At 43.0% G+C, this 27,675-nt stretch overlaps 1 protein-coding gene across 1 annotated transcript; it reads left to right on the forward strand.

Annotated features, from left to right (window-relative positions):
• The first annotated feature begins 1,543 nt into the window (after nucleotides 1-1,543).
• CFAP36 (cilia and flagella associated protein 36) lies at nucleotides 1,544-27,558 on the forward strand. The gene is made up of 10 exons (XM_083175906.1): nucleotides 1,544-1,797; nucleotides 4,088-4,152; nucleotides 6,959-7,060; nucleotides 17,510-17,624; nucleotides 17,794-17,881; nucleotides 20,545-20,587; nucleotides 20,875-20,944; nucleotides 24,644-24,804; nucleotides 26,354-26,503; nucleotides 27,209-27,558. Exons 1-10 carry the CDS (start codon nucleotides 1,692-1,694, stop codon nucleotides 27,293-27,295), a joined length of 987 nt encoding a protein of 328 aa, XP_083032032.1. The 5' UTR covers nucleotides 1,544-1,691; the 3' UTR covers nucleotides 27,296-27,558.
• The last annotated feature ends 117 nt before the right edge of the window (nucleotides 27,559-27,675 follow it).

Below are 27,675 nucleotides of genomic sequence, written 5' to 3' on the forward strand. Positions count from 1 at the left end.
AAGGGCTGTGTTTTATCCATAGCAATAATTCCCGTGGCCGCTTTATATGCAGATAGCACCATTGAAATCTATAATGCAGAGGGAATAATATCATAGCATGCATGAGGAGGACTATACATCAAAAAATGTTGCTGAACTTTTTTACACAGTATAAATAAAAAAGTCAGATTTTCCTCCATATGCTAGAATGTCTGCAGCAATTTGATATTTGGGAAAGATTCCAAATCCATGCAAAACTGTAGCAACTCTCTCACGTGTCCGTGCTCCTGTCAGGCTCCACGCTTAGCAAAAATAGGCCTGATTCACAGGCATATAATACCCCTTTCACACTTGCAAGCCGGCTTCTAAGTTCTGGGTGGGACCTGGCTTGCAAGTGCTTTCACACTGGCCACTCGTCCTGGAATGAAGTCGGGCGTGTGGCGTCATCTGGAGGCTTGGCCGGGACGGCGCTGGGAGATGTCACTGCAGTGAACGGGATCTGGGTCACGCTGAACCGGAATACCCGTTCACACTCACCGCATCCCGTGTTGAAATCACGGGATGCGGTGACAAGACCCTTTCACACTGAGCTAAATCCCAGGTTGATATGCGTTCATATGCAAAAATCCGGGATATTTTTGCAAGTGTGAAAGGGGTATAATTGGCTGCAAGGTTTTGACCTCAATAAATGATGCAGACCTCGTGGGCAATTTTGGAAACCATGGGTGTGCTCCCGATACCTGCAGTATCCAATTTTAAAATATTGGTCACTACGGTGCAAATTCGCACAGCCGCCAACGGCCGATACACCATGCATGGGTACGGCCTGTAATGTATGCTAGTGAAGAATTCCTGCTACGTTTTTCCTTTGCTAGCCGTTTGCAAGGTGATTGACAGGAAGTAGGCATCTGGGGATGGTAACTGCCCATTTAGTGGGAGTGCTAAGAAAAATGCAGACGTGACAGTAAAAAAAAAACGGTTCATTTGGCTGCAAATTTAGCAGCGATCTGGTCTGAATTACCCGAACATCCAGTCGGAGATAAGAAAAATAACTCATTTGTTCCGGCTGGGAATACGGCCATTAGGTTTACAATCTTTAGGTCGACAACTGAAATAGGTCAACATGGATAATAACGACGGTTGGTAGGTCAACACAAGCATTAGGTTTAAAAATTTAAGTTTAAAAAAAAAAAATTGTGCCAACAGGCGGTATTTCCTGCCCTACCAGCCATACACTTTGACGTGTACATGTCAACTATGTCGACATTCGGGACAAAAAAAACCCTGAAAACATCATGTCGACCTATTTCATGTGTCGACCTTTAGTGGCAAACCCAATCCATGTCCACCTAATATGGGTTGACAGACACAATGACCCATACCTACTGGCAGCTGCACAACTTCCACATTGTGGCACACTGTGACTGGAGGCGGTCACAGGGGTACACCAAAGGCACATGACATAGCATGGTCCCACACAATCTCTCTCTCTCCGTCCCCTCCCCCGCCCCCCCACACAGGGAGCTGCATGCGCGGCACCGCGCTGTACCCCGCATCACCATGACGTCGGTCGCCATAGAGACGCACCCGCCCCGGCAGCGCGCACACAGGTCCCGTATACTTCATCCGGGGTCCTGGCTCCGGTGCCAGCCGCCTTTGCCTCCTAGCGCAGGAGGGCCAGGCACGTACAGGAGCCTGAGGGAGGATCGCCAATGGCCGAGGAGGACGCGGAATGGGTGCTGGAGAGCGTGTTGGGCTTCCTGAGCTGCCCCACTTGGACTGACCCAGTGGGCGACTTTATAGAACAGAAATGCACAGGTATTACTAACCTCACCCCCCACCTACCGTCTCTGATGTACTCTGCCTGTCCGCAGATGGACAGATCAGATGAACTACATTTCCCAGCATGCATGCAGTGCTGGGAGCAGGGGGTTCACATTCACTGATACGGTGAGGATGTCATTGTGAAATGGTATCATGGTGATGGCTATGTAATGTTCGGGAGCCGGTGCTACTGGCTGGGTAGCTGCCAGAGACCTGTGTAATGGACAGGAGCAGGGGTTGCTGGGTAGCTGCCCAGGTGTATTCGGCACTCGGCATAGACCTGTGTAATGTGCAGGAGCGAGGGGGCTGCAGCGCTGCTGTGTGTTCAAGGTGTAGTTGGCATAGACCTGTGTGATGGGCAGGAGTGGGTGTTGCTGGGTGGCTGCCCAGGTGTAGTTGTGCTAGACATGTGTAATGTACTGGAGAGGATGTGATCGATAGGTCAACACTCAATATGTTGACAAAAGCAAAAGGTCGACATGAAAACATAGACATGAGTGTTATTAAATACTTTACTTTATTATTTTCATACTTTACTATCCAAGTGGGCAAAGAGTGAGATTATAATAGTATACTGAGCGTAGCAAAGCACCATACCCGAAGTATGGCAAGAGAAGACGGTGTCCATGTCAACATAGGCACACAAAAAAAGACACAAAAAAACTCATGTTGCCCTTTCCCAAGTCGACCTATTGCTTGTGTTGACCCTTTTCATGTGTTGACCTTTTGACTATCGACCAATAGTGGTCAATCTATTGACTCAATCTAATTACTGTCGTCCCTATGACCCATACCCGTACAGAAGCTGGTGCTGCCCAGGTGTAGTCACCATAGACCTATGTAATGTAGGGGAGCGGGTGCTGCTGGGTGTCCAAGGTGTAGTCATCATAGACCTGTGTAATATGCAGGAGTGGGTGCTGCTGGGTGGCCGCCCCCCTAGTGGAATTGGCATAGACTTGTGTAATGTGTGGGTGCTGCTGGGTATCCAAGGTGTAATGTGCTGGACCGGGTGCTGCTGGGTGGCAGCACTGGTGTAGTTAGCATACACCTGTGTATTGTGCAGGTGCTGCTGGTTGTCCAAGGTGTAGTCGTCATAGACCTGTGTAATGTACCAGAGCTGGTGCTGCAGGGTGGCCGCCCTGGTGTAGTCGGCATACACCTGTGTAATGAGCGGGTTCTGCTGGATGGCCGCCCTGGTGTAGTTGGCATAGACCTGTGTAATGTACCAAAGCTGGTGCTGCTGGGTGGTCGCCCTGGTGTAGTCGGCATACACCTGTGTAATGAGCGGGTGCTGCTCGGTGGCCGCCCTGGTGTAGTTGGCATAGACCTGTGTAATGTACCGGAGCGGGTGCTGCTGGGTGGCCGCCCTGGTGTCGTCGTCATAGACCTGTGTAATGTACCGGAGCTGGTGCTGCTGGGTGGCTGCCCTGGTGTAATCGGCATAGACCTGTGTAATGTGCGGGAGCGGGACTGTGCAGGCAAGGAAATATCAAATTCGATCCAGTAAATCGAATATGTATAATGTGCCTTGAATGTAAATCAAATTCGATATTGAAATCGATATCGAATGCAAAAGTGCAGATCGAATGTAAAAGCAAAGGCCAAATCGAAAGGGGGTGGGAAAGGCGAAATCGAAAGTAAATCGATACGAGTTTACACACCTTTTTAGTGAACTCTGGTGCTATTACATTGCCGACTTTGTAAAATGCTGGATTTTGGCAGGAATATTGGACTTTTCACAGAATTTGCTGTGTTTCTAATGATGTTCCACAATCTGCCGGCACTCACTTCTATAATTCAATATGATCTGGTGCACTTCCATTGAAATACGTAAAATTCCATTGGAGAAGAAGGCACTCAGATGCAGGAATTGTGCTTTTGGGGACTCTGCCTTGTCCTCAGGGCGACTGCCACACCATTGGTCCATTTGTGTGTCACAGTCTCCCTGAACACAGTGTAGAGTCCCCAAAAGCACTAGGATGATGCTGCCTATTATATAATACACTTGTTGGATTATTCCTGTGTCTGAGTGCTGCCTTCTTCAATGGAAGTGTGTGTGTGTGTGTGTGTGTGTGTGTGTGTGTGATGGCTAAAATAAAAACAGACCTTTTTCAAAATGGACAGAATTCAAGTCATCAAACCAAGCACAGTAGGTAGAGCCATCTACGAATCCATTAACTCTTTCCCAAATTGTCCATTTAGATATGGATTATTTCTATGTATTTTGACAATTCCATTCTGTATTTTACTTTAATGACTAAAAGCCTGATGTGTTTAATTACAGTTTTTGATGATGAAGAAGAGAATAAGTTGTCCTATACAGAGATTCACAATGACTACAAGGAAATGGTGAATATAGTATATTACTTACATGAATAGAAGATGCATACAAGATTAGCTAGCTGTCCACACTGGCCAAATGACTATATTTACAAATATAAATTATTGCAGATTTTTCTGTGATTATATACATTTAATATCAAATGAAGTAGAGATGAGCAGGTTCTGTTTTACTTGGATCTCAAAGTGGGATCTTATTGGCTATAAAAACATGTGATGGCCGATAGCCAATTGGAAAAATCTGAAATTGCAATAATATGTCCATAAAAACCAAGAAAAACCAAACCCGCTGACCTCTAGAATGAAGTTGAACTTAACTTTATTTGCCATGATGTTCAGCGGTGGTCCTCAACCACAGTTCTCAAGGCACACATACAGCCCAGGTTTTATGGCTATCCCATGAATTGTGAACATGGATTCATTTTGAGTGTAAAGTCCTGCTGGTGGACCACATTGATTTAATGAGTTATTCTTTTATTAAGATATGTCATTATACATGAGGACATAAAGATACCCAGATGTGATTGCCAATCGTCTATTTTGAGTAAGCCAGAGTGTGAGTACAGCCTTGCTAATGTGTGTTCTTTGCATGTGGTGAAGTGTACATGTTCTTTCTAGTCTAAAGAAGCCTTTATGAGCCTGTACACACCTCGTTTTATGTATGCAATGCACTATTTTTGTCACACTCTAAGGTTGTTGTGAGAGAGACGTCTGTCTCCTGGTTCACCCTCACCTTGACTGTTGATTTCTGCGCAGGATATCATTTACTATACTGTCTACTTTGTTTTTCCCATGTTCACCAGTGATGTGTAGCACTGGTACAGTACAGTGTCAACGTTGCACCAGGGGTAGGCCAAAACGCAAGTATTTCCTGTTTCTTGTATTTAGGGCCAACCCCTGTTATTCACAGATGGTAAAGTCAAGCTGTCTGAGGTACAAATGAGGGTACTTATGTAGTATCTGGGCTTCCGATTTAGAAATCGGATCGGATCGCATCGCATCGCATGCGACCAAATCGTATGCGATGCGATTGTCAAGATTTTTCCATAGGATTCAATGTTAAAATGGTCGGAGTCCATTTTAACATAGAATTCAATGGGAAAAAGGGGTCCTTTTCCTTTCCCCACTATCCAAGTGGGCATGGAGTTGGATATAAACCTGTAGCGAGCCACCGAGCCCGAAGCGTGGCGAGCGGACACAGAATACTTTTTAAGAAATATGCGTCCCCTCGCGGGGCTCGCTGCGCTCACCACGCTATATAAAATCAACTCTATGCCCACTTGGATAGTGGGGAAATGAACAGGACTTTCTTAACATTGAATCCTATGCAAAATCGCATCGCATCTGATTGTATGCCTTAAGGTAAGGCATACAATCACAAAAAATCGGCAGCCCAGATACTACATAAGTACCCAAATGAGTTACCTGTGCCTAACCCTGGATATCCATAAAACCTGCACTGTTGGTGTGCCTTGGGGATCACTAATGTATAGTATGAGCCTTTCATATGCAGATATGTGGTATCCGGCTTTGGCCTAGATGGGATAGCCTGACAGTTGTCATTAGCGAGCTGTGAACTTTTGACTATTTAATGCAGTAGATTGTTTTAAGGCAGTATCAACTTGGTTTTAACGTGAAACAAATTGCTGCTGTAAACTAGCAGCGATGTCACAGAAATCTTGCCATTGGCCACAACTTGCAGACTTTTACATAAGTGTCTTTGTGGGACTTTCTTCTGGGAGAGTCTGGAGAAGACATACAGGGGTAGTGGGACAACCCGTTCCTGCTGTAAAATACCACATATTGCACTAGGAGAGGGAAATGACCATTCACATCAATTTGCACCACCATGACCCCTGCTCAGCATATTTCTATGAAGAGGTGGCTGAAATCTAGAAGGGTCTACTGCTCTCCTTGAATTCAGGGTTAACTTTAAGCTCCTCAGAGAAGGGCCCTCTTCCCTCTTGTTGTCAGAGCCCTCTTCTCTTCACATTTCACTTACAGCTCTTCCAATACTCAAACACTTAGCGACCATCTTCGTCCACATACTCATCTCCATCTTTGGCCACCAGCCCCTAGTAGAACGTTGATCATGTTCCCATTACTAATGTCTAAGCTGTAGTGTGCATTGAATTTTTGGTGCTGTTTTTACCTTTTACGATATTTTTGTTATTTATTTATTTACTGTAATGTTACGTTTTTTTGTCTCCTTGTACTGTTCCATTGTATTCCCTTTGTACGGCGCTGCAAAAAACTAAATAAAATTATTATAATATTATATTATTAACTGCCTAAAACGGGGCATTGTCCTGGACATTCTAGGTGAGTTGGCAAAACTAGTAAGATTTTAAAGGGGTTTCTTACCTTTTGGAGTGCATTAAATTAACCCCCTTCTCTTAACAAAGTACATTGGTTGTAATTTCCATCATTGGTGTCATGTGGCCATACCCACGTACAGAGGACAGCTGCAGGAGAATGGGGTTTCTACTCCTTGGCTAAAATGACAAGGACTTATCCAATCTGAAGCGGACTCTTTAATCCATTTATTCATTCATCTGATCCCTCTTCTCCCATAGATGGCTCCTTCATCTGTGAAGCAGAGGTACCCAGTATAAGTGAATACAGGTGGTGACTGCATCATGCAGATACCAGGGTGGCAGAGGAGACAGTCCACCACTGTTCTAGTACAAAGAGAAAGGCATTCCCATTACTTTCCCTGCTTTTACCCTAATGGTAAAGCACAACATTGAGATCTGTACATGATTGGTTATGCACATATTCACACTGATCTTGGACAAACAATACAATTTTGCAGGTGGAGAAGCTGATTCAAGGACATCTGAAAGAAGTAGGGATTAAGGAAGAGCAGTTCCAGCAAGCCTGTATTTCTCCTTTTGCTCATTCTCCAGAAGTAAAGGTGACAATCTTCTTCAAAATAAGTTTCAATGTGCAAAATGGCTCCTACAGTAAAGGGCCCCTTACACTTGTGAGATTTTGTGAGATTTGATCCAATTTGAGTCAATTTATCTGACAAGATCTGCTGTGCCGTCTGACAAAATCTTATGTGCCTGATGTGTAGGACACAATCCACAATCCTGTGCCATTGGGTATAGCCAAGAGATTGGAAGAGATTGAACCTCCTGCACATAGGATAAATCTCGAGTCAATCAGGTTCAATTTGTTGAGACAATAAGTTGACAAGTGTAAGGGGGCCTTAACTGTCTTGTGCATGTAGCAACAGCTAAGCAACATATGTATATAATAATAATATATGTAATACCACTCTTGGGTATGCTGTCATGCTCTGATAGATGCACACCTTGGTGTACGTATACCAGAGTGCAACTACACACCCAAAACTTGTGCATCTAGTTTATGGAATATCCCCTGTTGTGACAAAATGGGGTAAAACAGATACAGAATAGAAGTAAAAATGTGTTCAGAATAGTCTGTAATTTTGAATTATTTATAATGAATGAACACGTAAGTGAATAAAACAGTTTAACCTTTTGTTATGTGAATGTATTTATTGGGTAGATCATAGTATTACTGCCTTCAGATCGCAAATGCAGCGTCGCACCGGGACCTTTTTCTTTTTTTTTTACTTTTTATTAGTTTTCAATGCAGTTTTCCAACGAGTTACAATTGTCAATCAGTTAGGTTCTGAACATATGCGTAATGATCCTCCAAAGAGAATTTTCAAGAATTCCTGAAGGAAGCATTGACATTGATATTGTACATATAACAATTTGCTAGTTAACTGACATCTACAAGACTAGTTCTACTTAGACAAATTACCTCGCACTCACACAAGAAGGGAAGGTGGGGAGGAAGGGAGGGACTTAGGTGATTTTTCCTTTCTGGGCAGCAGTGCACACAGTATTATACTTATTATATTCATATTCAATACTAGCTGACCCGCCCGGCATTGCCCGGGAAACCCTTGGGGTATCTTTATTTCCAAAATTGCTGAAAAATGTCATCTTACAATATGCTGTGCCAAAGACCTAAGATTGTAATTTGTTATAGATTCCACCATAATGTTAGAATGTGTTTGCATTGATACTCAATGACGGCAATGAAATCAGGTGTGGTGTTGTTGTTTGAAACACAACGCTCCTGAGTTGATAACTTGTATGTGTTGATGAATTCCACATCCACTCCTGAGATTTAGCACCAACTGTATGACATATCCTCCAACATCTGAGGGTCAGAAATCGGTACAAAATCAGAAAGGGACGTGGCCACACCTCCATTTCTATACTTTTAAATTGTACAGTTTCTAGGGTGTGTAATTACAGGCGCTGAGTGCGAAGGGACCGGGGTGGGCGTTACTTACCCCGCCATAATTAATTAAAAATTCACTGCTCCCTGCCACTGCCACTCCCCTCACCGAACCTGCCTGCAGCAGTCTCTGAGGTCTGGGGATCTGTAAAGCACATGCACCGGGAATCTCTACCAAACAGTGGGGCAGCCCCTGAGTGTGGGAGCAGGTCCACGGGCCTGGCCACATGATGTCATGACGCGACGCACGCTACCCGCACCACTGTAATGCCCCACTGGGAATGGGTGCCAGAGCCGGCCCTAGCCTAAATGATGCCCTAGGCAAGATTTTGGCTGGTGCCCCCTAGCACCGCCACTAGTTCCGCCTCTGACACTGCTCCCCTTTCCCAGCACCATCAGCCCTCATCATAGCAGTCATCATTTTGGTGCTCCTACCTGCAATATTTTAAATAGAAACAGTGCACACATTTGGTGCGCAGCCCAAATAGGGGTGCGTTCTTGCTGGGAAGGGGCATGGCCACACAATTTTACCCCAAATTCAAATTATGCCACACAGTAGTGCAACTTTATTCACATTATATCATGTGAGAGTGTCCCTTATTCATGTTACATCACATTGTAGTACCACTTTACCTTATATACATTACTCATCAAATTATACCCTTACAAAAAAATCCTGAGAAAATATTGTATTTTAACCACCTCCATGGCCACACTGCAACCCAGCACAAAGCAGTGCATGCTGGGCAGAGGAGAAGAGCTGCAGCTGCTGTTGTCACTTAAGGGGAGGGGGCCCAGGGCCCCCACTGGGCCCTCCCATCAGGCTTTGGCCTGGGTAATTTGTACCCCCTACCCCTTTCTCTCGGCACCCCTGATAATACCACACAGTAATGCCCCTTACACATGACACACATTATTTATGTCCTTATAACCGTAATGCCCCTTACACATTATGCCAACCTTTATTAATGCCCTTCATACACATGACACACATAATGCCCCTTACACATATGTTTCACATTATTAATGCCCTTATACACATGACACACAAAATGCCCATTACACATGTCGCACATTATTAATGCCCTTATACACATGACACACATAATGCTTGTTACACATATGTCGCACATTATTAATGCATTTATACATGACACACATAATGCCCCTTACACATATGCCGAACACTATTGCACAACCAACCCACCCGCAGACTGCACTCGCACAGCCGCTAATACTGTGACCTCTGCCTCTGCTTGGATTCAGATGTTTCCTCATACATCTTGTCTCAATAGGCCATGCAGCTCCTGGCCCTTCTGCTAACGTCGGGTGCCTTTTTTGCTGAAAATTCATCTTATTTGCATTGTTATGACCAGCACACACAAGGAGCTTCCGATGATTAAAATGATATGCGGCATGCCTATATTTTGTGTGCGACTGTGGCTGTACCTGCATACGGAATGCTATGTTACAGTGATTTCCATGAATACACTATTTCATATGCAGATACAGCCTCACTCACACAGAATATAGGCATGCTGCATATCATTTTAATCAGCAGAAGCTGCTGATGCCCCTAGGAATTCCAAATGCCCTAGGCAATTGCCTAGTGTGCCTATGCCTAAGGCCGGCCCTGATGGGTGCAATGGGCCAAATTCTTCCCTACACCCGCCGAGCCAATCCACTGATCCAGCCATCACAATCATCAATGGGTGCATTGATAAGGTTTGAGTGTAAGAAGTTGAAGAATAAGACTGAGAAAAAGAATTGCCATGTTACAAAGTGTACAATTTACTCAATAAATCGTGAAAAAAATGTAAGTGTACATAGAAGTACAATCAAGAAATGAAAGTAGGATTAAAAAATAAGTTCTGATTCAAACTGATAATTGTTTGGATGGGGTGGGTTGTGAAACAAATCTATAGGTGGGGGTATGGATATTGTGGGCATAATTGGTGTTTGTTACACCTACATGGGGCCCTCAATTGATGGGATTTTCACTACAGTGTCACGGTCACATTGTCACCATAGGGGGATTCCCAATTGGGGTCCAGGTGGTCTTTTAGGGACCCTTTACAATCCTGTAGGTCTCTTCTCCTTGAGCTTATGGTCTTCCTTAATGATAGTCAATCACTGAGGGAGACCATAGGCTCCAGGAGAAGAGACCAACGGAATTGTAAAGGGGTCACTAAAAGACCACCTGAACCCCAATTGGAAATCCCCCTACGGTGACACTGTAGTGAAAATTTCTCATCATCTGGGTACCCCCTGTAGGTGTACCAAACACCAATTATGCCCAAAATATCCATACCCCCTCCAACCTATAGATTTGAATCATAATTTATTTTTTAATCCTACTTTCATTTCTTGATTGTACTTCTATGTACACATATTTTTTTCACGAATTATTGAGTAAATTGTACACTATAACATGACTAATCTTTATCTCAGTCTTATTCTTCAACTTCTTACACTCATAACATTCAAACAAATGCATGCAGCGCTCATGCCCATCGACCAAACATTATCTATAAACCAAAAGAGTCTGGGAAACCCTTAAGGCAGAGCAGTGCCTGATATCCAACTGACTAACAGGGTGAGTGCAGTGTACCCACTTTGTATTGATCAATGGGTGCATTGGCCAGGACAAAGATTTCTCCGTGCAACTGGAGGACTGGAGAGACGGATATGGGGAACAAAGTAGAAATGGTACATTAGGTACAGTTTTTATTTGCCGGTACAGACTGTTAAATAAACGGCAAATTATTTTTTATGTGTTCTGTGTGTTTGTGTGTGTTGTACTGTTTTTGTGTGTGTGTTGTAATGTATGTGGTTTTGTGTGTTATATTGTATGTATCTGTCCAATGCGTAAGTGTGTGAGGTGTGCTATGTATATACAGTATGTGTGTGTTGTGTCTTTGTGTGTCTGTGCAAAGTTTAAATGTGTGTTTTGTGTGTGTTGTACTGTTTTTTGGGTGTGTGTGGTGAATGTGGGTGTGTGTTGTGCTGTTAGAGGTATGTTATGTGTGTGTATCTGTGCAATGTTTAAGTGTGTGTTCTGTGTATTGTACTGTTTTTGGGTGTGTGTTGTAGTGAATGTTGGTGTGTGTTGTACTGTGTGTTGTGTGTGTGTGTTGTGTTGTGTTGTGTGTATATCTGCCGAATGTGTAAGTTTGTGAGGTGCGCTACGTATATATGTGTGTGTAGTGTGCTGTGCATATCCATGTTTAAGTGTGTGTGTTCTCAGTGGCGTAGCTTGGTTTGGGGCACCCCCCCCGCCGTTAATGGGGGGGCGCCTCCCCGCCGGCCTCGCCCCACCCCGGCCGCCGGTGCCACCCCCCCCCCAATCGCCGCAGGCTTACCTGTCTGCGCGTCCCGGCTCCCCTCCTGGCTTCAATTAATAATTCTATGCAGACAGACCATGATAAAATGGCCGCCCCCATACCGCAAACAGTTTCAGAGAACTGTCTGCTTTATGGGGCGGCCATTTTTTATCGTGGTCCGTCTCCATAGAATTGATTGAAGCCAGGAGTTGTGTGTTTGTTGTACTGTTTTTGGGTGTGTGTTGTAGTTTGTACGGATTTGTATTGTACTGCATGCGGTGTGTTTCCAGCGATTTCAGCCCCTATCTCCCCCGTGTGTACACAGCTTAAGTGTGTGAGGTGCTCTACGTATAAATGTGTGTGTTGTGTGCTATGTGTGCGTATGTGGTGTACTGTGTGTGTGTACAATGTGTACGTGTGTGTGTGTTATGTGTGGTCTATGTATATCCTCAATTATTTCCTAATTGTTTAAAGCCTTCACCATAATGTTAGAATTTGTCTGTCATACTCAATGACAGCAATGAAATCAGGTGTGGAGTTGTTCCTTCGTCCCCGGTTTCCCAGATCGTCGATCTTTTCCCCAGATCATCAAGGAAGGAAAATTAAAGCTTGGTGTTTTTTAAAATTCTAAGTGAAATTTCCCAAAAACGGCTTCGAGGTGCACACCACCGGGTCCAGAGGTATCTTGTTGCCAAATTTGGTGTCTCTGAGTGCCACGGTATGTCCGCAATGCGACGGAAACACACACGCACACAGACTCTTCAACTTATTATATAGATATATCTATAATAAGTTGGGTTGTTGGGAGGGTTTAGATGTGTTAATTTAGTCAGACAATTGGGTATCATCTCAAACTTAAGGCAATGACCCATTATCTTGCTTGTTGGAGTCATGTGGTTTAGGGTTGAATCGGGAGATTATATACTAACAATTGCGGTTTGGCTTAAGAATAGGTACTATGTGCAATGTCGACCGGAAGAATAATTGAAATAAAATCTAAATTCCACATCATTCTAATTCCAGCAATGGATTTATTCTGTGCCATAGGTGTTTCTCAAAAAAGCCGGAAACGAATTGTCTTGAAGTTTTTTCCAGAGAGCTAATAAACAAGTCCCATTTATTGTGGAATGAATCAGATGTTGTGATTTCATTCAGCACCGGGACTTTTAACCGGTTCAGTCCCGGTGCAACCCTGCATGTGCGGTTTGTTCACACTGCAAACAGCGAACTCGCAATATTGACAGTAGTCTGTACATAAGCTCTGCAAGGTACAGGCAAGCTCTGCATGGAAACCGTTTCTAACTACCTAATAAAGTTGACATAATTGTAACAAAGTCATACACATTTAGGAGGATGTCACTTTGTCTCCCACATCCAAATAGAAACTGTTGCCACACATAGACAAATCTTGATACGCTAAACTGCACCAACATTATAGAGACTTACCAAACACACAATAAGTCCCCGCACGTGCCATTTTTAAACACGCACGATTTGCACTTTGTATGTCATTTGTACTGGTTTCATCAGTGACCACCGATTTTGGCTGAAAATTACAAGCTATTCTGTCTCTACCTCATTTTGACTAGAAATCGCTGGTGCACAGTGTATTGTGCACCAGCCAACAGCAATTTTTAGCCATAATACTACTGCGACTAGCAACCATTAAGGGCTGGCTGCAGGAGCGCGCTCCTAGCGATCTATCTCCCAGAACAAAACAAAAAAAAACTGGTGATATTATCGCTCAGCGACCATTTAGCCAGCAAAAATGGCTTAAATCGCCCCGTGTGCATAGGGCTTGATGGCGGATGAAATTATTTCAGTTGACAAGTAGTAGCCAAAATCAATAGTTTATTTTGTTACCTAGTTAGGAAGGTTTAATGGAAGTAGAATATATTTAGAGTTAGGAGGAATGGGCGCTAATTAGGAAAGAATAGATAATGAGAGAAAGGAAAGGAAAAATAAGTGAGAAAAACACCTGAAAATAAAATGCGGGTTAGTTGTAATGCTTACAGCTCTTCTGAGCTGGTGTAAAAGTCCGTGGAGTGTGCTGTCCTAACTTACCCTACCTCTAGTGCCGGGACCGAGTGTGGTGGGTTGGGAGATCAGCGTGCTGCGGCCGGTGGAGACGCCGCACGTCCTCTCTCTTCTTCAGTCAGCACGAATGGTGCGCCTGATGCGGCGGGTGCCGCTTGGGCTCCATCCCATCCCAGCCCAAGCGGCACCCACCGCCCAAGTGATCACATGCGATGCGATTTTTCCCTGTACGATGCCCATCGTGGGAGCCGTGATAGTATACAAGTACCTTGGTTGCTATTAGCGATAGCTCACATCGGTGTAATAGCGGCTTATTTAGCTTTAGGGTCATGGGCCTGAATTTATAGAACATTTCTGTTAATTACTTGCATCTTAAAAGCCTTGGGACACAACCATATATAGCCATTTGTGTGGACTTGTTGTCCATGTTGCAGCAATCGGACATCATAATGCTCCTGTGGCAGATTAACATGGAAGGAGAATCAGGCTGTCAGACTAATGTGCTTGTTCCTGGACTTATTTCATTTAGCAGTCACAACCCTCTTGCTATGTGAGCTGGGGCAGAGTAACAAGATGAGTACGTCTCTCTGAACTGACAGACACCACCGCACCCCCCACCATCTTTATTTTTTCTTGTTTGTACATATTAAACAAGGCAAGTAATTTTTCAGTAGATGATGGTGGTATGGTTCCACTTTAATCACCAAGGGCTAATGTAATAGGGCGCAAGTTCTGAAACTCGCATTTCCACTACGTTCAGGGGGCAAACTTACGTCCAGATATCTCCTCATTTAAAACCTACAACTCACACAATGTAACAGAGAATGCGTTGTACAGGATTAGAAAAAAAAAAATTGAAAAAATACCAGCTTTTGACTGGTGTTAGACAGAAGCCTGCACCGATCAATAAAATTGTCCAGGCTTCTGTTTGTAAAATAAACTAAATATGGGCTCCATGAGTTGGTCCTGACACAAACAAATACAGGGAAAAATGTGATGGGGTCCTCTATATGTTTAGAATCGGCAGCAAACTCCACCAGCAGGGGATAATTCCACAACCAAGGACAGCGTCACCTAGTCAAAGCATTATTCACCACATCTAATTAGTCAACCCAGGTCAGAGATTTCTGGGTAAGTGGCAACCCCACCCCAATAAAGGGGTGGCCAATCCAGGGCACTTAAGTCCTGGCCTGAAGCTGCCCCAGCACCCTTGCACATGAGGACTAGAGGTCCCAGAATCCTCCCAGCATGCAGGTGCTTAGAGAACCAGCATGCGGTTATTGAAGGGCCTGTTGATGCCTATAGTTCTCTTGTAAAATAAATATTAAAATAAAGACAGGACGCACACACATTATAGGAAGTATAACTAATACTCTCACATACTGTATACTCACCTTGTCCCTAGCGTGTTTGGTCCTTTTCTCCAAGAAGAATACTCTACATTGGGAAGTTAATCCATATTCATCTAGTGCTTGCACAGACCGGGTTCTCATTAGATATCCTGAAGTAAAAAATAAACTGTTTACCTGAACCAGTCATACCTCGATTTTCCACTAATCCTGGACACCCTCGTAGATTCCATATTTGCCATGGAAACAGGCTGCTGATTGGCTGTGAGTGCACTGACTCTCTCTGTCATTAGCCAGACTAATAATGGATGACCCCCTTTATCGGGGGTTCCATGAATTCCTGGCCTGGTCTGACTACTTAGGGGGATGAATGATTTGTCGAGGGGACCCAGTCAAGTGAGTCCCCAGGCTGTGGCATTACCCCTTGATAGATGAGCCCAGTTCTGGTTCTGAAAATATGGAGACGCCTACATATTGTTTTGTGGATTTTTTGAACCAGGGCCGGCTCATAGAGCCTGAGTCTGGGTATAGATTTTGGGAGGACCTCATTTACTTTTGTCTGTTTTCTGATTTTTAACACACAGAAACCTGCACGGATCTTACTGATCTGTGAAAGCTTCTGTCAGACTTGCATGTTGTAAGGAAACTTTCATTACAAGGTATGAGTTTACCTGCCTTTAAACTCACATGGACCTTCATTTATGATAGCCTCCAATTCTATAACTTGCAGATATTACATGGTGCGAGTTGCAGTACCAGTAGGTGTGAGTTTGTACTTGCATATAAACTTGCACCCAATTACATTTAGGCCCTTATTCAGATCTGATCGCAGTACAAATTTGTTCTCAAAATGGGCAAAACCATGTGCACTGCAGGTGGGGCAGATGTAAAGAGAGAGTTAAATTTGGGTGGGGTGTCTTGAAACTGAAATCTAAATTGCCATGTAAAAATAATGCAGCCAGTATTTACCCTGCACAGAAACAAAATAACTCACATAAATCTAATTCACTGCCCCACCTGCAGTGCACATGATTTTGCCAATTTTGAGAACAAATTTGTACTGCGATCAGATCTGAATAAGGGATTTGGCCTCCATTCTTTCAATATATACATTATTTATACATGGGTTTTTTTTTTTTTTTGTGCTTTTCAACATTCTTTTACAGAACCATGTCAATTTTGGCTTTCACACCACAAAACCGGCCTAGACCCGGTATTTAAAATGTTTTAGATACGGGTCAAAGCAGGTTTATGTCCCTTTCAGACCGCACTTACTAAGCAGGTTTTGCGGTGTGAAAGCAAACTCCTGCATGTTGAGCACTGAGGTCCCGCTCTGTGCATATCTAATGAGTGGGACACGCTAGTGCAGTGAATATCTAATGAGCGGGTCCCCACCCCCTGCATATGGAATGAGCGGGTCCCACTCATTCCATATGCAGGGGGCATTGACACACTCATTAAATATTCACTGCACTAGCGGGTCCCGCTCATTAGATATGCATGGGGTGGGGACCCGCTCATTACATATTCACTGCACTAGCGGGTCCCTCTCATTAGATATGCACAGAGCGGGACCAGCTTGTGCTCACTATTGGCTGGGTCCTAAATACTGTTTCAGACTGCAAAAAAAAAACAGGTCTGATACTGGTAGGACCCTGCTTTTTTTTTACCCTTTCCAAATACCGCACATATTACCGTTTTTTAAACTGTAAAAAAAAACATCGAAATACCGGGTAATATGTGCGGTCTGAACGGGTCATTATATTAATGTTTTATGCAAATATATAGAATATATCCTGTAATAGTGAATGTGAGCTAGTAATCGGTGCAGACGACGCAGATCTTGTGCAGAGTGGAGTGGTCGAGTTGGGAGATATTTTGAGATATATGCTGGTGTAGTTTGGTTCATAGCTTGATATGTGAGTAGAAGTATTTTTTTTATTGAATATGGTAAAATACTGGCAACCAATTGAGGGACTGGCAGTATGGATCAGCAGACGATGAGCGTCTTGATATATATTAGTCATTATAAGAAATTCTCCAGCATGTTGTGTCGTTTTTAATGTATTCTCTCTAAAAAAACAAAGCGTATCTGTTTTGCTATATGTTGTTTCCAATTAAGAAAAGGCAGCCTGCACCCATAAAGCTCTCTAGAGACAATCTTGGAAGGATAATGTAGATTAAGAGATAATGCTTCTGTAATCTGCTCATTGACCTTAGGTTTCTTCATCTGCAGTACACGGAGATCAGCCTGGGATGTTGCTTTCTGAACTGACAGATAGAAGGAAAATAAAACTTGAACTTTCATTTTTAATGTCTCATCAAACTTCATGGTAATTTAATAAATTGGAATTGTCTTGTCACTATTTCTAGAGCATGTTGCAGCCTGTAGTCGCTGTGGAAGATTTTGCTATCTTTAAAGAAATGATGCTACAGAAGAATATTGAACTGCAGCTGCAAGCAATTCAAATAATCCAACAAAGAAATGGTAATACATTGCTCCTGTTATTTATGGAAGTTTCCTTAACAATACAAGACCTTCTATTTAACTATAAGTCCCCTTGGCAAAATGGTATAAATATCCCTTGTAATTTATTCTAAAGTGTTCCCATTACCTTATTTAATATCCTTTTACCAATGTATTTTTCCCTATGCAGGTGTGCTTCCCGAATGCCTGCAGAATGGCACAGATATTATTTCTGACCTTGAGCAACAGGAAATGAAACTAATATCTGAAGCACTGAGGTAAAAAAGAAATGCTTTATATAGAAAATTGATAGAGCTTTGTGGATACAACCATTATTTGTCTATTTATTATTTTTCTAAAGATGAGCCAGAATTCGCCATACATTATTAACCATGGGGTAAATGTAATGTGGTGTGAAAGGCCAGGGGTGCAAACCAACCTGTAAATGATGGCCACTTTAAATACAGCTGGTCTTGGACAAACTACCGCATCTCTGGGTTCTCGCACCCTATTACATTTGCCCTATGTCTTTCATGGGGATACGGTCATTGGGTCTACAGCAACTAGGTCGACATGGCTGTAGGTCGACAGTTCATGAGGTCGACACAAGCAAGGTCGACAGTCAAAATGTCGACATGGGGTTTTTCACTGTTTTTTCAGCCAACATGTGCCGACAGGCGGTATTTCATCCACTAGGGCATGCATGTCCAAACTATGGCCCTCCAGCTGTTCTAAAACTATAAGTCCCATCATGCCATGCCCCAGTTTTGCTATTTGGGAATGCTAAAACTATGGCAAGGCATGCTGAGATGTGTAGTTTCACAACAGTTGGAGGGCCACAGTTCGGACATGCCTGCACTAGGGCATGGTGGGAGAATAAAATAGTATTCTCCCACCACGCCCCTAGCATAGCGAGCGAATGCGGTGCACTTTCAACTGTGTCCATGTCAGCAGTGTTGACATTCAGGTAATAAAAAACAGTGAAAAACCCCATGTCGACCTAATGATTGAGTCGACCCAATGTCCTGTCGGCCTTGCCTGTCGACCTAGTGGTGTCGACCTACTGCTTGTCAACCTAGTTGCTGTAGACAAAACGATCCCAAACCCTTTCATGTTAGGCTGTTCTAGTAAAGGTCACGTGGGTTGACAATTTACTCGGGTCAAGGTAAAATGAGAAGACATGGCCAGACCCCTCCTTGAAAAAAATGACATAATTTGTGTGGCCACAAAGCATTTGCATGCACTGTTCAGGGAGCGCCATGTCTAATCCGGGGGGTTGTTGGGTGCAGGTTTGATAGCACCCCCTACACAGGGAGAGAGAGAGAGAGGACAAGCTGCGGCCTCTTTCCCCAACTCAGCACACAGTATTCAATAGAGTTTGAGGCCTGTAATTGTAACTTTTTTTTTCTGGTTCTGCTAGTAAAACTAGATCATACAGAACCTCTGCCACATGATATACAAGCCTTTAGTCACACTTGCTAAAATTCCACAAGCCTGTTGCATGTAACCCTGTCACTAGGTAATCTAATCCCAGGGAATTTTTTTGGGGGGGTCCACTTAATCCCGCGATTCCTGGGATTGGCTTCCCTAATGAAAAAGACCACCCTGCATATTTACATGGGCGGTGCTGCCTGCACAGCGTGACCTCTGACCTTATCACGCTGCGCAGAGCTGCACAACAGGGGACTGGAGAAGCCCGGGCAGTGTCTGAGCAGGTGATCAGATGCTGCCCAGGATGTGACTGTAGACAGGATTGAAATCCCAGCAATTGGCCACCCTAACTTTCATCCCCACAGTATTGTAACACCAGCCTGACCACATACCTACCCAGACTATTGCACTACAAGTATGTGCACACACAGCTTTGCACTGCCATCATGGGACTCCCAGACCATTGCACAGGGCCTCTTCACTTTGCCACGTGACCTCCAATCACATGACAAACCCGCAGCCACTAAGAAACACCAGTTATCATAGTGCAGTGGATTCTGTGGTTAGCCCCAGAGGAACAATATAGAACACTGTTCTGGGAGCCACAACATGCCTGGAAGAACTTTTAATGTATTCCAGCTGGGTTGGCTGTCATGGAGCACACCCCCAAGTGTTCAGGGAAAGGAAGCTGCAAGGCTAGCATATAGAAGTGGGATGCACAGCAGTGCATGTTTTTAGTTGCGGTGGCACTGATTGGTCTAGCTGTGCACTACGGGGTGACAGGATAGGACCCTGATCTCCAGAAGGCAGCTTGATTTTGCTGTCATTATTAATACAACATTACTTTTTAATAAAATATTGCACATGTGCAATATTTTATGATCTGTGTTTGAAAATATTATTATATGATCTGTATCCGTTGTATATACTGTGTCATTTATTAACCGGAATTCCATTATCAATCAACAGATTCTACTGCTACTATTTACTTGTGTATTGGTAATATGTACAACTAGTCTGGGATAACTTCGTTTTATATCTCTTGCATTTTTAGGGGGGTATTCAATGTTGGGTCATAGCTGTCGAGCTGGCCCGACAGAAGTGACCCTGTTCGGTTCTTGGTCTGTTCGACCGAGAATTTGCAGGTGGGATTCAATGTCCCGCTTGCAGCGGGATGAGAAGGGGGCGGGCCCGCGAGCTGCGGCTGGAAAGAGGCGAGCTGCAGCCGGGAGCTCGTCAATTCCCAGCTGTTCTCAGCAGAACGAGCGCGACTGCTCGTGAAGTCGGGCTCGTGAAGTCAGGTTCGTTCTGCCGAGATCCCCTGTTCAGTGCTGTCGGGGAAGACAGCTTTGAATAGGGCCCCGCAGCCATCTCCCCCATCGGGAGATGGCTGTGGGAGATTGAATACCCCCTTAATGTTGTACTTACCATACCAACTATACTTTTAAAGTAGGGGCTGTACCGATGCAGTTATGCAAAGCAGAGCAACATTTTATATCTAAAATTCTAGGATATCAAGAGAAGAGTATGAACAGGAACAGCTGCGCAAGAAGGTAAGTACACTTTCAAAATAAAATACAATTGTATAATCTACACCAGTGGTTCCCAACCCTGGTCCTCAAGTTCCCCCAACAGTGCAGGTTTTCCAGGTCTCCACACAGAATCACAAGTGCTATAATTAGCTCCACCTGTGGATCTTTTCAAATGTGCCTGAATAATGAGTGCACCTGCCGGGTGACCTGGAAAACGTGCACTGTTGGGGGTACTTGAGGACCAGGGTTGGGAACCACTGATCTACAATATGGATATCTTGATATGTTTTGTTTTTTGTTTTTGACAGGAAACAAGTGCATCTAATTTAGAAAATTCCCCTAAAACATCCACATATGTTAAGACTTCACCAGTGACAGGTATACCATAGCAAGAGCATGATCCATGAATGTCTGGGAATCAGTGTTGTATTCAATCTGTAGGAAGTAGTCCAGCCATGAAAGATAATCTTCTGCTTAGGTGCAAATTTACTAAACTTCTAAAAATAAAGAGGTGATGTTGCCCACAGAAACCATCAGATTCTATCTATTATCTCGATTGCATCCTAGAAAATGGTAGACAGAATCTGATTGGTTGCTATGGGTAACATCACCTCATTTAATTTTTAGAAGCTTAATTGAATATCCCCCCTTAAGGGTAAATTTACTGAAGTTCAACTATACAATCTTGACTATCTATCACTTGAGATTTTTTGACACGCTGGGATGCTCAGCTCAACAGCTGGAGGGCTATAGTTTTTCCATCCCTGGTATAGAACAAGTAGAATATTTTGCCGCTTCAACAGTATTTTTACATAGTTATACATGTTATGCAGTGTACACACGGGATGATTTAGTAGGGTAGTGCAAATCGCACCATGTTTGGACGCACCCGATCTCGCTTCGATCCCGATGCGCGGCATCAGAATCAGAAGTAGACATAGACTGTTCAGCACAGTCTATTTCTACTATCTCGGAACAAGGGCCTTGCTGCTCAATACAAAATGGCCCCTGTGGCCCGTACGTCCCTCCCGATCCGCCTAATCAGTCCGTGTGTACACACTATAACTCCAGTAATACAGGGTTTTTATTTTAAGGAGAAAAACACATTGGTCAGAGATAAACAGTCCACTTGATAGGCATGTTGAGGTCTCCGATACCTATAGGCCAGTGGTTCCCAAACTGTTTTGAATCTGGGAACGCTGGAGCATCAGAATATTTTTAATGGCATCCCTGGGCCAATAGTTTGTTACGGAGAAATAAAAAATATATATATTTGCACATATATTATGATTGGCAACAACAAACACTAGTTTTGCCTAGGACATTGACCATGACGGCTTTGAATTGGTCCTGGATCACCAAACCAGGGCACCCCTGGAAGTGCCACGGCACCCAGACCGGGAACCACTGCTACAGGATTCCACCCTGTAAACCTGTATGAAACAGCAGGATAACATTTGTCTACCCTTTTGGTAGTATATTTGAGTCTGTATGCCGACCTTATGAAGGATTATTTTATGTCGTTTTTGTTTCTGTATGTATGGCAAACCTTTCCGTTGCTGAGATTATAGTTAATCTGTTTTTATACCACGAATACTTAGACCATACCACTGCGGGTAAGAAAAAGGAATGCACATTATACAGTGATGTGGTTATATGTAAAGTTTTGAATATATATATAAATATAAAGACTATCCTAAAATAAAATCTGCTCCCATAAAATCTATACTTTGGTTCAAGGCCCCCTGCTCCATTATGGCATTTCTATCCATCTAAGAAACTAATTGGCATGTTCCTCTGTTGGAATGTATTGTTCTGTATTTAAATAAAAATCTGTAATTATTGATTATTATAGAAAGGAAAATGTGATAAACCTGTATTTACACTTCAGTATTTAGGGATCGATACCATTAACTGTCTCTACAAGTAAGTGCCTCTATATGCAGAACACACAGCAGCTATACGGGACTTGTTGATTTTTGCTTGCAGCCCCATTGTACTGCATACAAAGATCGAGCTCAAGCTGTGTAGGTACGAACGGTCTGCCATTGCCGGTGTTTCTACGCCCTTGCAATGGTAACTCACCTTTGCACATGTAAATTAATTGACTCCATAGATAGGCCATGGTTTCTAGACTTTTATTCTGAGTAATCATTATTGACCTAGTTTCAGTTGGGTATGGATTGGTTGGTCGACCTAAAGATGGTTGACAGTAATTAGGTCGACACCACTAGATCGACATACTGCAAGGTCGACATGGGACACAGTTGACAGGTCATTAGGTTGACACAAGCCTTAGGAAAAAGGTCCATGTTGACCTTTTGACTGTCGAACTAAACCATGACAACCTAATGCTTGTGTCGACCTACTGACCTGTCGACCTAATGACTGTCTTTAGGTCGACCAAACGACCGTATCTTGTCAGTTTACACGCACCATTCTATACAACACATCAACTCTGTCCTGAAATACTATAATTTACTGGTATTTGCCTAAATTTAAATTTATACATTTTCTTTTGACATATGTTTAAACAAAATATAGGGTTGCCCTCTACCTCAGAATAACGCTAACATTTTTTAAACGTAACTCCCCTGTTTAAATGGACACACCTGGATTTGGATCTTCTGGGGTAGTGATCGTAGAATATGAAAAACAAAAAACACAGAAGAGCTTCGCCCTCGTGTAATACTGCTACTTCAAACAATACTGTGCAGATGTAATCAACATATGATGTATGTGGAAAATGTTATCGGGGGGTTCCCCCTCTCAAAACACTCACACTATTTTAGAAAATAGAAAAGCACATCAGAAACAGTATAAATCCTCATTAAGCCAGGATATTCAAATGAAGTCGGGGATTCCCCCTTTCCAGGTACTCACTCTTTTGTGACTTGAATATAGCGTATCATATATGATGCTGAATCCTCTCCTTCCGTCTAGTAACAGAATTCCACCACGGTAAAAGTAAAAACAGATCCTTAATATGACAATTTCCCCAAACTTTGATGTGATCGATGTTTACAAACGCAACCACTGAATATCCTGAACAGCTCTGTAGCCAGAACGCAGCTTTCTTAGGGTACTACCAAAACCTGGAGCTCTTAGCTTAACCAACACTGCAGGAAGCTCTTCTGTGTTTTTTGTTTTTCATATTCTACGATCACTACCCCAGAAGATCCAAATCCGGTTGTGTCCATTTAAACAGGGGAGTTACGTTTAAATTTTTTTAGCGCTATTCTGAGGTGGAGGGCAACCCTGTATTCTGTTACATTCTATCTCTCTTTGGAGGTGTGGTGTTTCCTCCAAGCCCTTACCTGGAATTGCTGCTTGGTTGCGCAAAAAAGAATCTCACTAAACCTTTTACTTCACATATGTTTAAACAAAAACCTACACCTTGTAGCTTCTCAGTAACGTTAGTTTGCAAGCAAACCCTTTCTCTGTCTCCCAAGAAGTCAGTACAAAAGAAAAGCTTGCCGCATGTTCTTCCCTTTCCCATCCCACTACTTACCTCATATACAGTCAGAGGTAGTCCTTAATGTCACTAACTGGTGCAAGCAGGGTGCTGTGTGGGATTATCAAGGGCCTGAAGCAGCAGTGCTGTGTTCACTATCCGGCACATCCCCTACTCTGCCAGCTGATTGTATACAAGGTAAGAAGCAACAGATGTACTTACCGGATTCCTGCTAGAATACCAGCGTCGGTATTCTGATAGCTGGCTCTCAAATGTAGAGGTATATTCCCTGATCTTTTCTCCCTACCAAAATCTATTTATATGTCCTGAAAAACATTCTGAAATCAGTTGGCTAAACTTATGGCAAAGTTCCTTCCCTTGCAAACGCGTAGAAAATCCCGTGGGCAAGTCTTTAACTAGAAATCGCTGCTGGAACTGACTTTAGGCGGAGGACAAACACAACCTGCCATCAACGGAAACTACGAATAGGCGACATTAGCTGCCTACACGGAACTCTGAATTATCAATAGTAATTGCTGCTCTGTGAAAATTGAAATGATGTATACATAGTATACAGTTGTCATTTGTACCAGGGTTTTATTATACATTTTATATCTCCACAGAAGCAGCCAAGCCTGTTGAGGCCACAAAACAGCCCTTGAAGGCACAAGAGCTTCCATATAAGCCACCTACTGTTAGGTTTAAAGAACTTAGTAACACAGATGCTGCTGCAGCCTGGATGGAGCAAGCAAGGAAAGAGGCTGGCATACAAGGTTCTGTCACTGTAAGTATGTTTCATCTTTTATTTTTTTTTTTTTTTTGGGTGTTCTTTTTAAAGAGTTTAAATTAATAAATGCGAGTTTCTGACTTTATAGCTGGTAATTATGGAAGACCAACCCCATTTTTGTTAACAATTCTATGGGTTTATAGCAGTGGTTCTCAACTTCGGTCCTCACAGTTCATATTTTCCAGGTCACCTGTGCAATTTTACAAAGTATCAGTTGGTGATACAGTGGGCAGCTGCTGGTGACCTGGAAAAGGTGCACTGTGTGGGGGTCCTGAGGTTGAGAACCACTGGTTTAGAGCAAGGTTAATTTAGCATGTAACCTGCCTTATAGTAATACACAAGATTCTGATAGACCCTTGTGGATAACTAATTCGCTCCCATAGAGTTTATCAGCAGTAATCGAGGGGTAGATTTATTAAGCTCGGTGAAGTGATAAAGTGTCTGGTTTTTATCACCAGCCAATCAGCTCCTGCCTGTTATTTTTCAAACCAAGCCTGTAACTTCACTGTTAGGAGCTGATTGGCTGGTGATAAAGTACCAGCCACATTATCACTTCACCAAGCTTAATAAATCTGCCCCCTAGATCTCTAGAAGGCGAGAAGAGCAACTCGGTCTATAAAAGGGGTTGGCAACCTGTGGTACTCCAGCTGCTACAGACATGCAGTTAAGGCATGCAAAAACTGTGCCAACATATGATGGGATGTGTAGTTCCACCGCAGCTGGAGTACCACAGGTTGTCTGCCCCTGTTCTACATTAACAGCATATGAATGTGATAGAAATAGTACCAAGTTGAGATCCAGATCACCAGAAGGGGAAAGGAGCAATTCAACATTAGGATCCCTAGAAAGGTACAGGAGCATGGATGAGCATCCAAGTTTCTTATACCCCTTTCACATCGCACCTAATTACCGGGTACAAGCCTTTTTTTGCTGATTCGACCCAGTAATTAGTGCAATGTGAAAGGAGTTACCGGTTACAGCTAACCGGTAGCAACATGGCAATACGAACCAGGTAAAAAGCAGAGAAAGAACCAGTTCGTTGCTGTGCAGTGTGAACGGGTTAAATGGGTCGAGCAACTTGTTTCCTGTTCACACTATGGAGGAGGCAGCACTTGGATCAGTGCCAGCTCGAAGCGCTGCCTCCTCCCCCGCCCCCACCTGATGTCAGCGAACCGGAAATATTGTCGTTGTTGGACTCTAATTTTCAAAGTTCTCCAGGTTTGAAAAGTAACACATTATACAAAGCATTGTAACTGCCCTCCAGTGTAGTTTAATAGAGCGCACCCTGGTGTAGTCAATGCCTGCATCCCTACAACTCTTGTATCCTTAACAAGGATAATAAAATTGATACCATGCAAAAACCTGTCAGAAAGAAACCAATGCCGCTTGATAACCTAATACTGCCATTGTCTAAAGGAAAATAAAAAAATACAGTATTGTTGGTAAGTTATCTTATTAACTGGCAGTTATGGAATAATATAAGAAAATATGCATCTAAAAAGTGCGAGCAGTTTAAAAGTTGCTTGTCTAATCATTTCTTATGCAGAACTTGACGCAATTGGAGAAGGAACAGCTCAAAGAACGCGCTGAATATCTCAAACAGAGAAGAGCGGTTCTCTTAGCACACAAGTTAGATTCTAAAAAGGAGACACAGAGTTCTGAAGAAAGTGAAGAACAGGCATCTTGTTCCAGACAGGTAACCATAACAGTGTTAGATGTGAGGTGTGCACAGGAAAGGTTGGTCTCAAACCAAGTAGACCATTGTTAGGTGGATTTTTTCCATAACCCTCCAAGTTTAGAACTGGGCAACCTCCTTCTGAGAATTTGATTTACACATTGTGCAAGATGAGTGGTAGGCTTGTGATTTTGGATGCGCAGCGTACACAGATCAATGTCCATACACAAAACTGGTAATCTGTTCCAGTTTATCCTTCATGAACAGAGGAAACGTATCTGCAATAATCATGCATTTGCAGAAATTGGGCAGCACAACCAGTAGCTCCCAAAGCGGCATATGAAGCTAAACGGTTGATTGAATCTGTGAATGTGTTAAATAAAATCCAGGTGGCGGTTTATCATTTAACACAATGATCGATTCAACCAACCGCATCATATGAATGCAGCTTTGGGAGCTACTGGTTGCGCTGACTATTGCAGATACATTTCCTCTGTTCATGAAGGATAAACTGGAACAGATTACCAGTTTTGTGTGTGGACATTAATCTGTCCGACATTTGTCAAGTTGGCCCGAACAATGTAGTCTTTCGAAACGGTGTATATTGTAAAACATCTGCTAGAAGTTGTTTTCGATTAATATAAAGCCAAGTATCTATCTCTGTAACATATGTGAAAACAGATGGCCTGCCATTAGGATCGCAATATTTCCTTTTATATTTTGCAGCAAAAGATGTCGGAAGAAGAAATGAAGAATTTACAGAAAAGGAAGCAGCTAGCCGAGAAGCTGAAAGAAGAAGTCATTCATAAGTGAAAAACTGTCACTGCATTACGCCTTTTTCATGTAACCAATTGCCAAAGCTATCTACATATATATATTTTTTTTGTATGCCTTAAATAAATATTTAGTCACCATCTCTGGAAAATATTCATCTTCAAACGGAATGACGCGTGCAACTGAAAGTGGGCACAGAAAACTCTGATCCTTAAAAAGGACGATTATACGATATGATTGTATTTTTGTAAGTTACAGTTAGATTATATACATCGCACAAGCAATAAAGCTACAGCATATTACCTTAAAGACCATACTTTTGAGATCTTGGGTGACATTCTATGCTATGCGCTAAATGCGCATGTTTTATTTGCGCACCACATCGCCGCAAATCGCCTATTTTAAAATCGCATTTTTCA

This window comes from Crinia signifera, chromosome 3 (genome assembly GCF_055691185.1).
Source record: "Crinia signifera chromosome 3, ASM5569118v1, whole genome shotgun sequence".
NCBI classification, from domain to species: Eukaryota; Metazoa; Chordata; class Amphibia; order Anura; family Myobatrachidae; genus Crinia; species Crinia signifera.

Coding starts and splice junctions, on each gene's coding strand:
- CFAP36 (XM_083175906.1), top strand. CDS start 1,692: ATGGCCGAGGAGGACGCGGAATGGGTGCTGGAGAGCGTGTTGGGCTTC. Junction 4,153..6,958: donor ACAATGACTACAAGGAAATG/GTGAATATAGTA, acceptor ACAATTTTGCAG/GTGGAGAAGCTGATTCAAGG. Junction 26,504..27,208: donor AGGCATCTTGTTCCAGACAG/GTAACCATAACA, acceptor TATATTTTGCAG/CAAAAGATGTCGGAAGAAGA.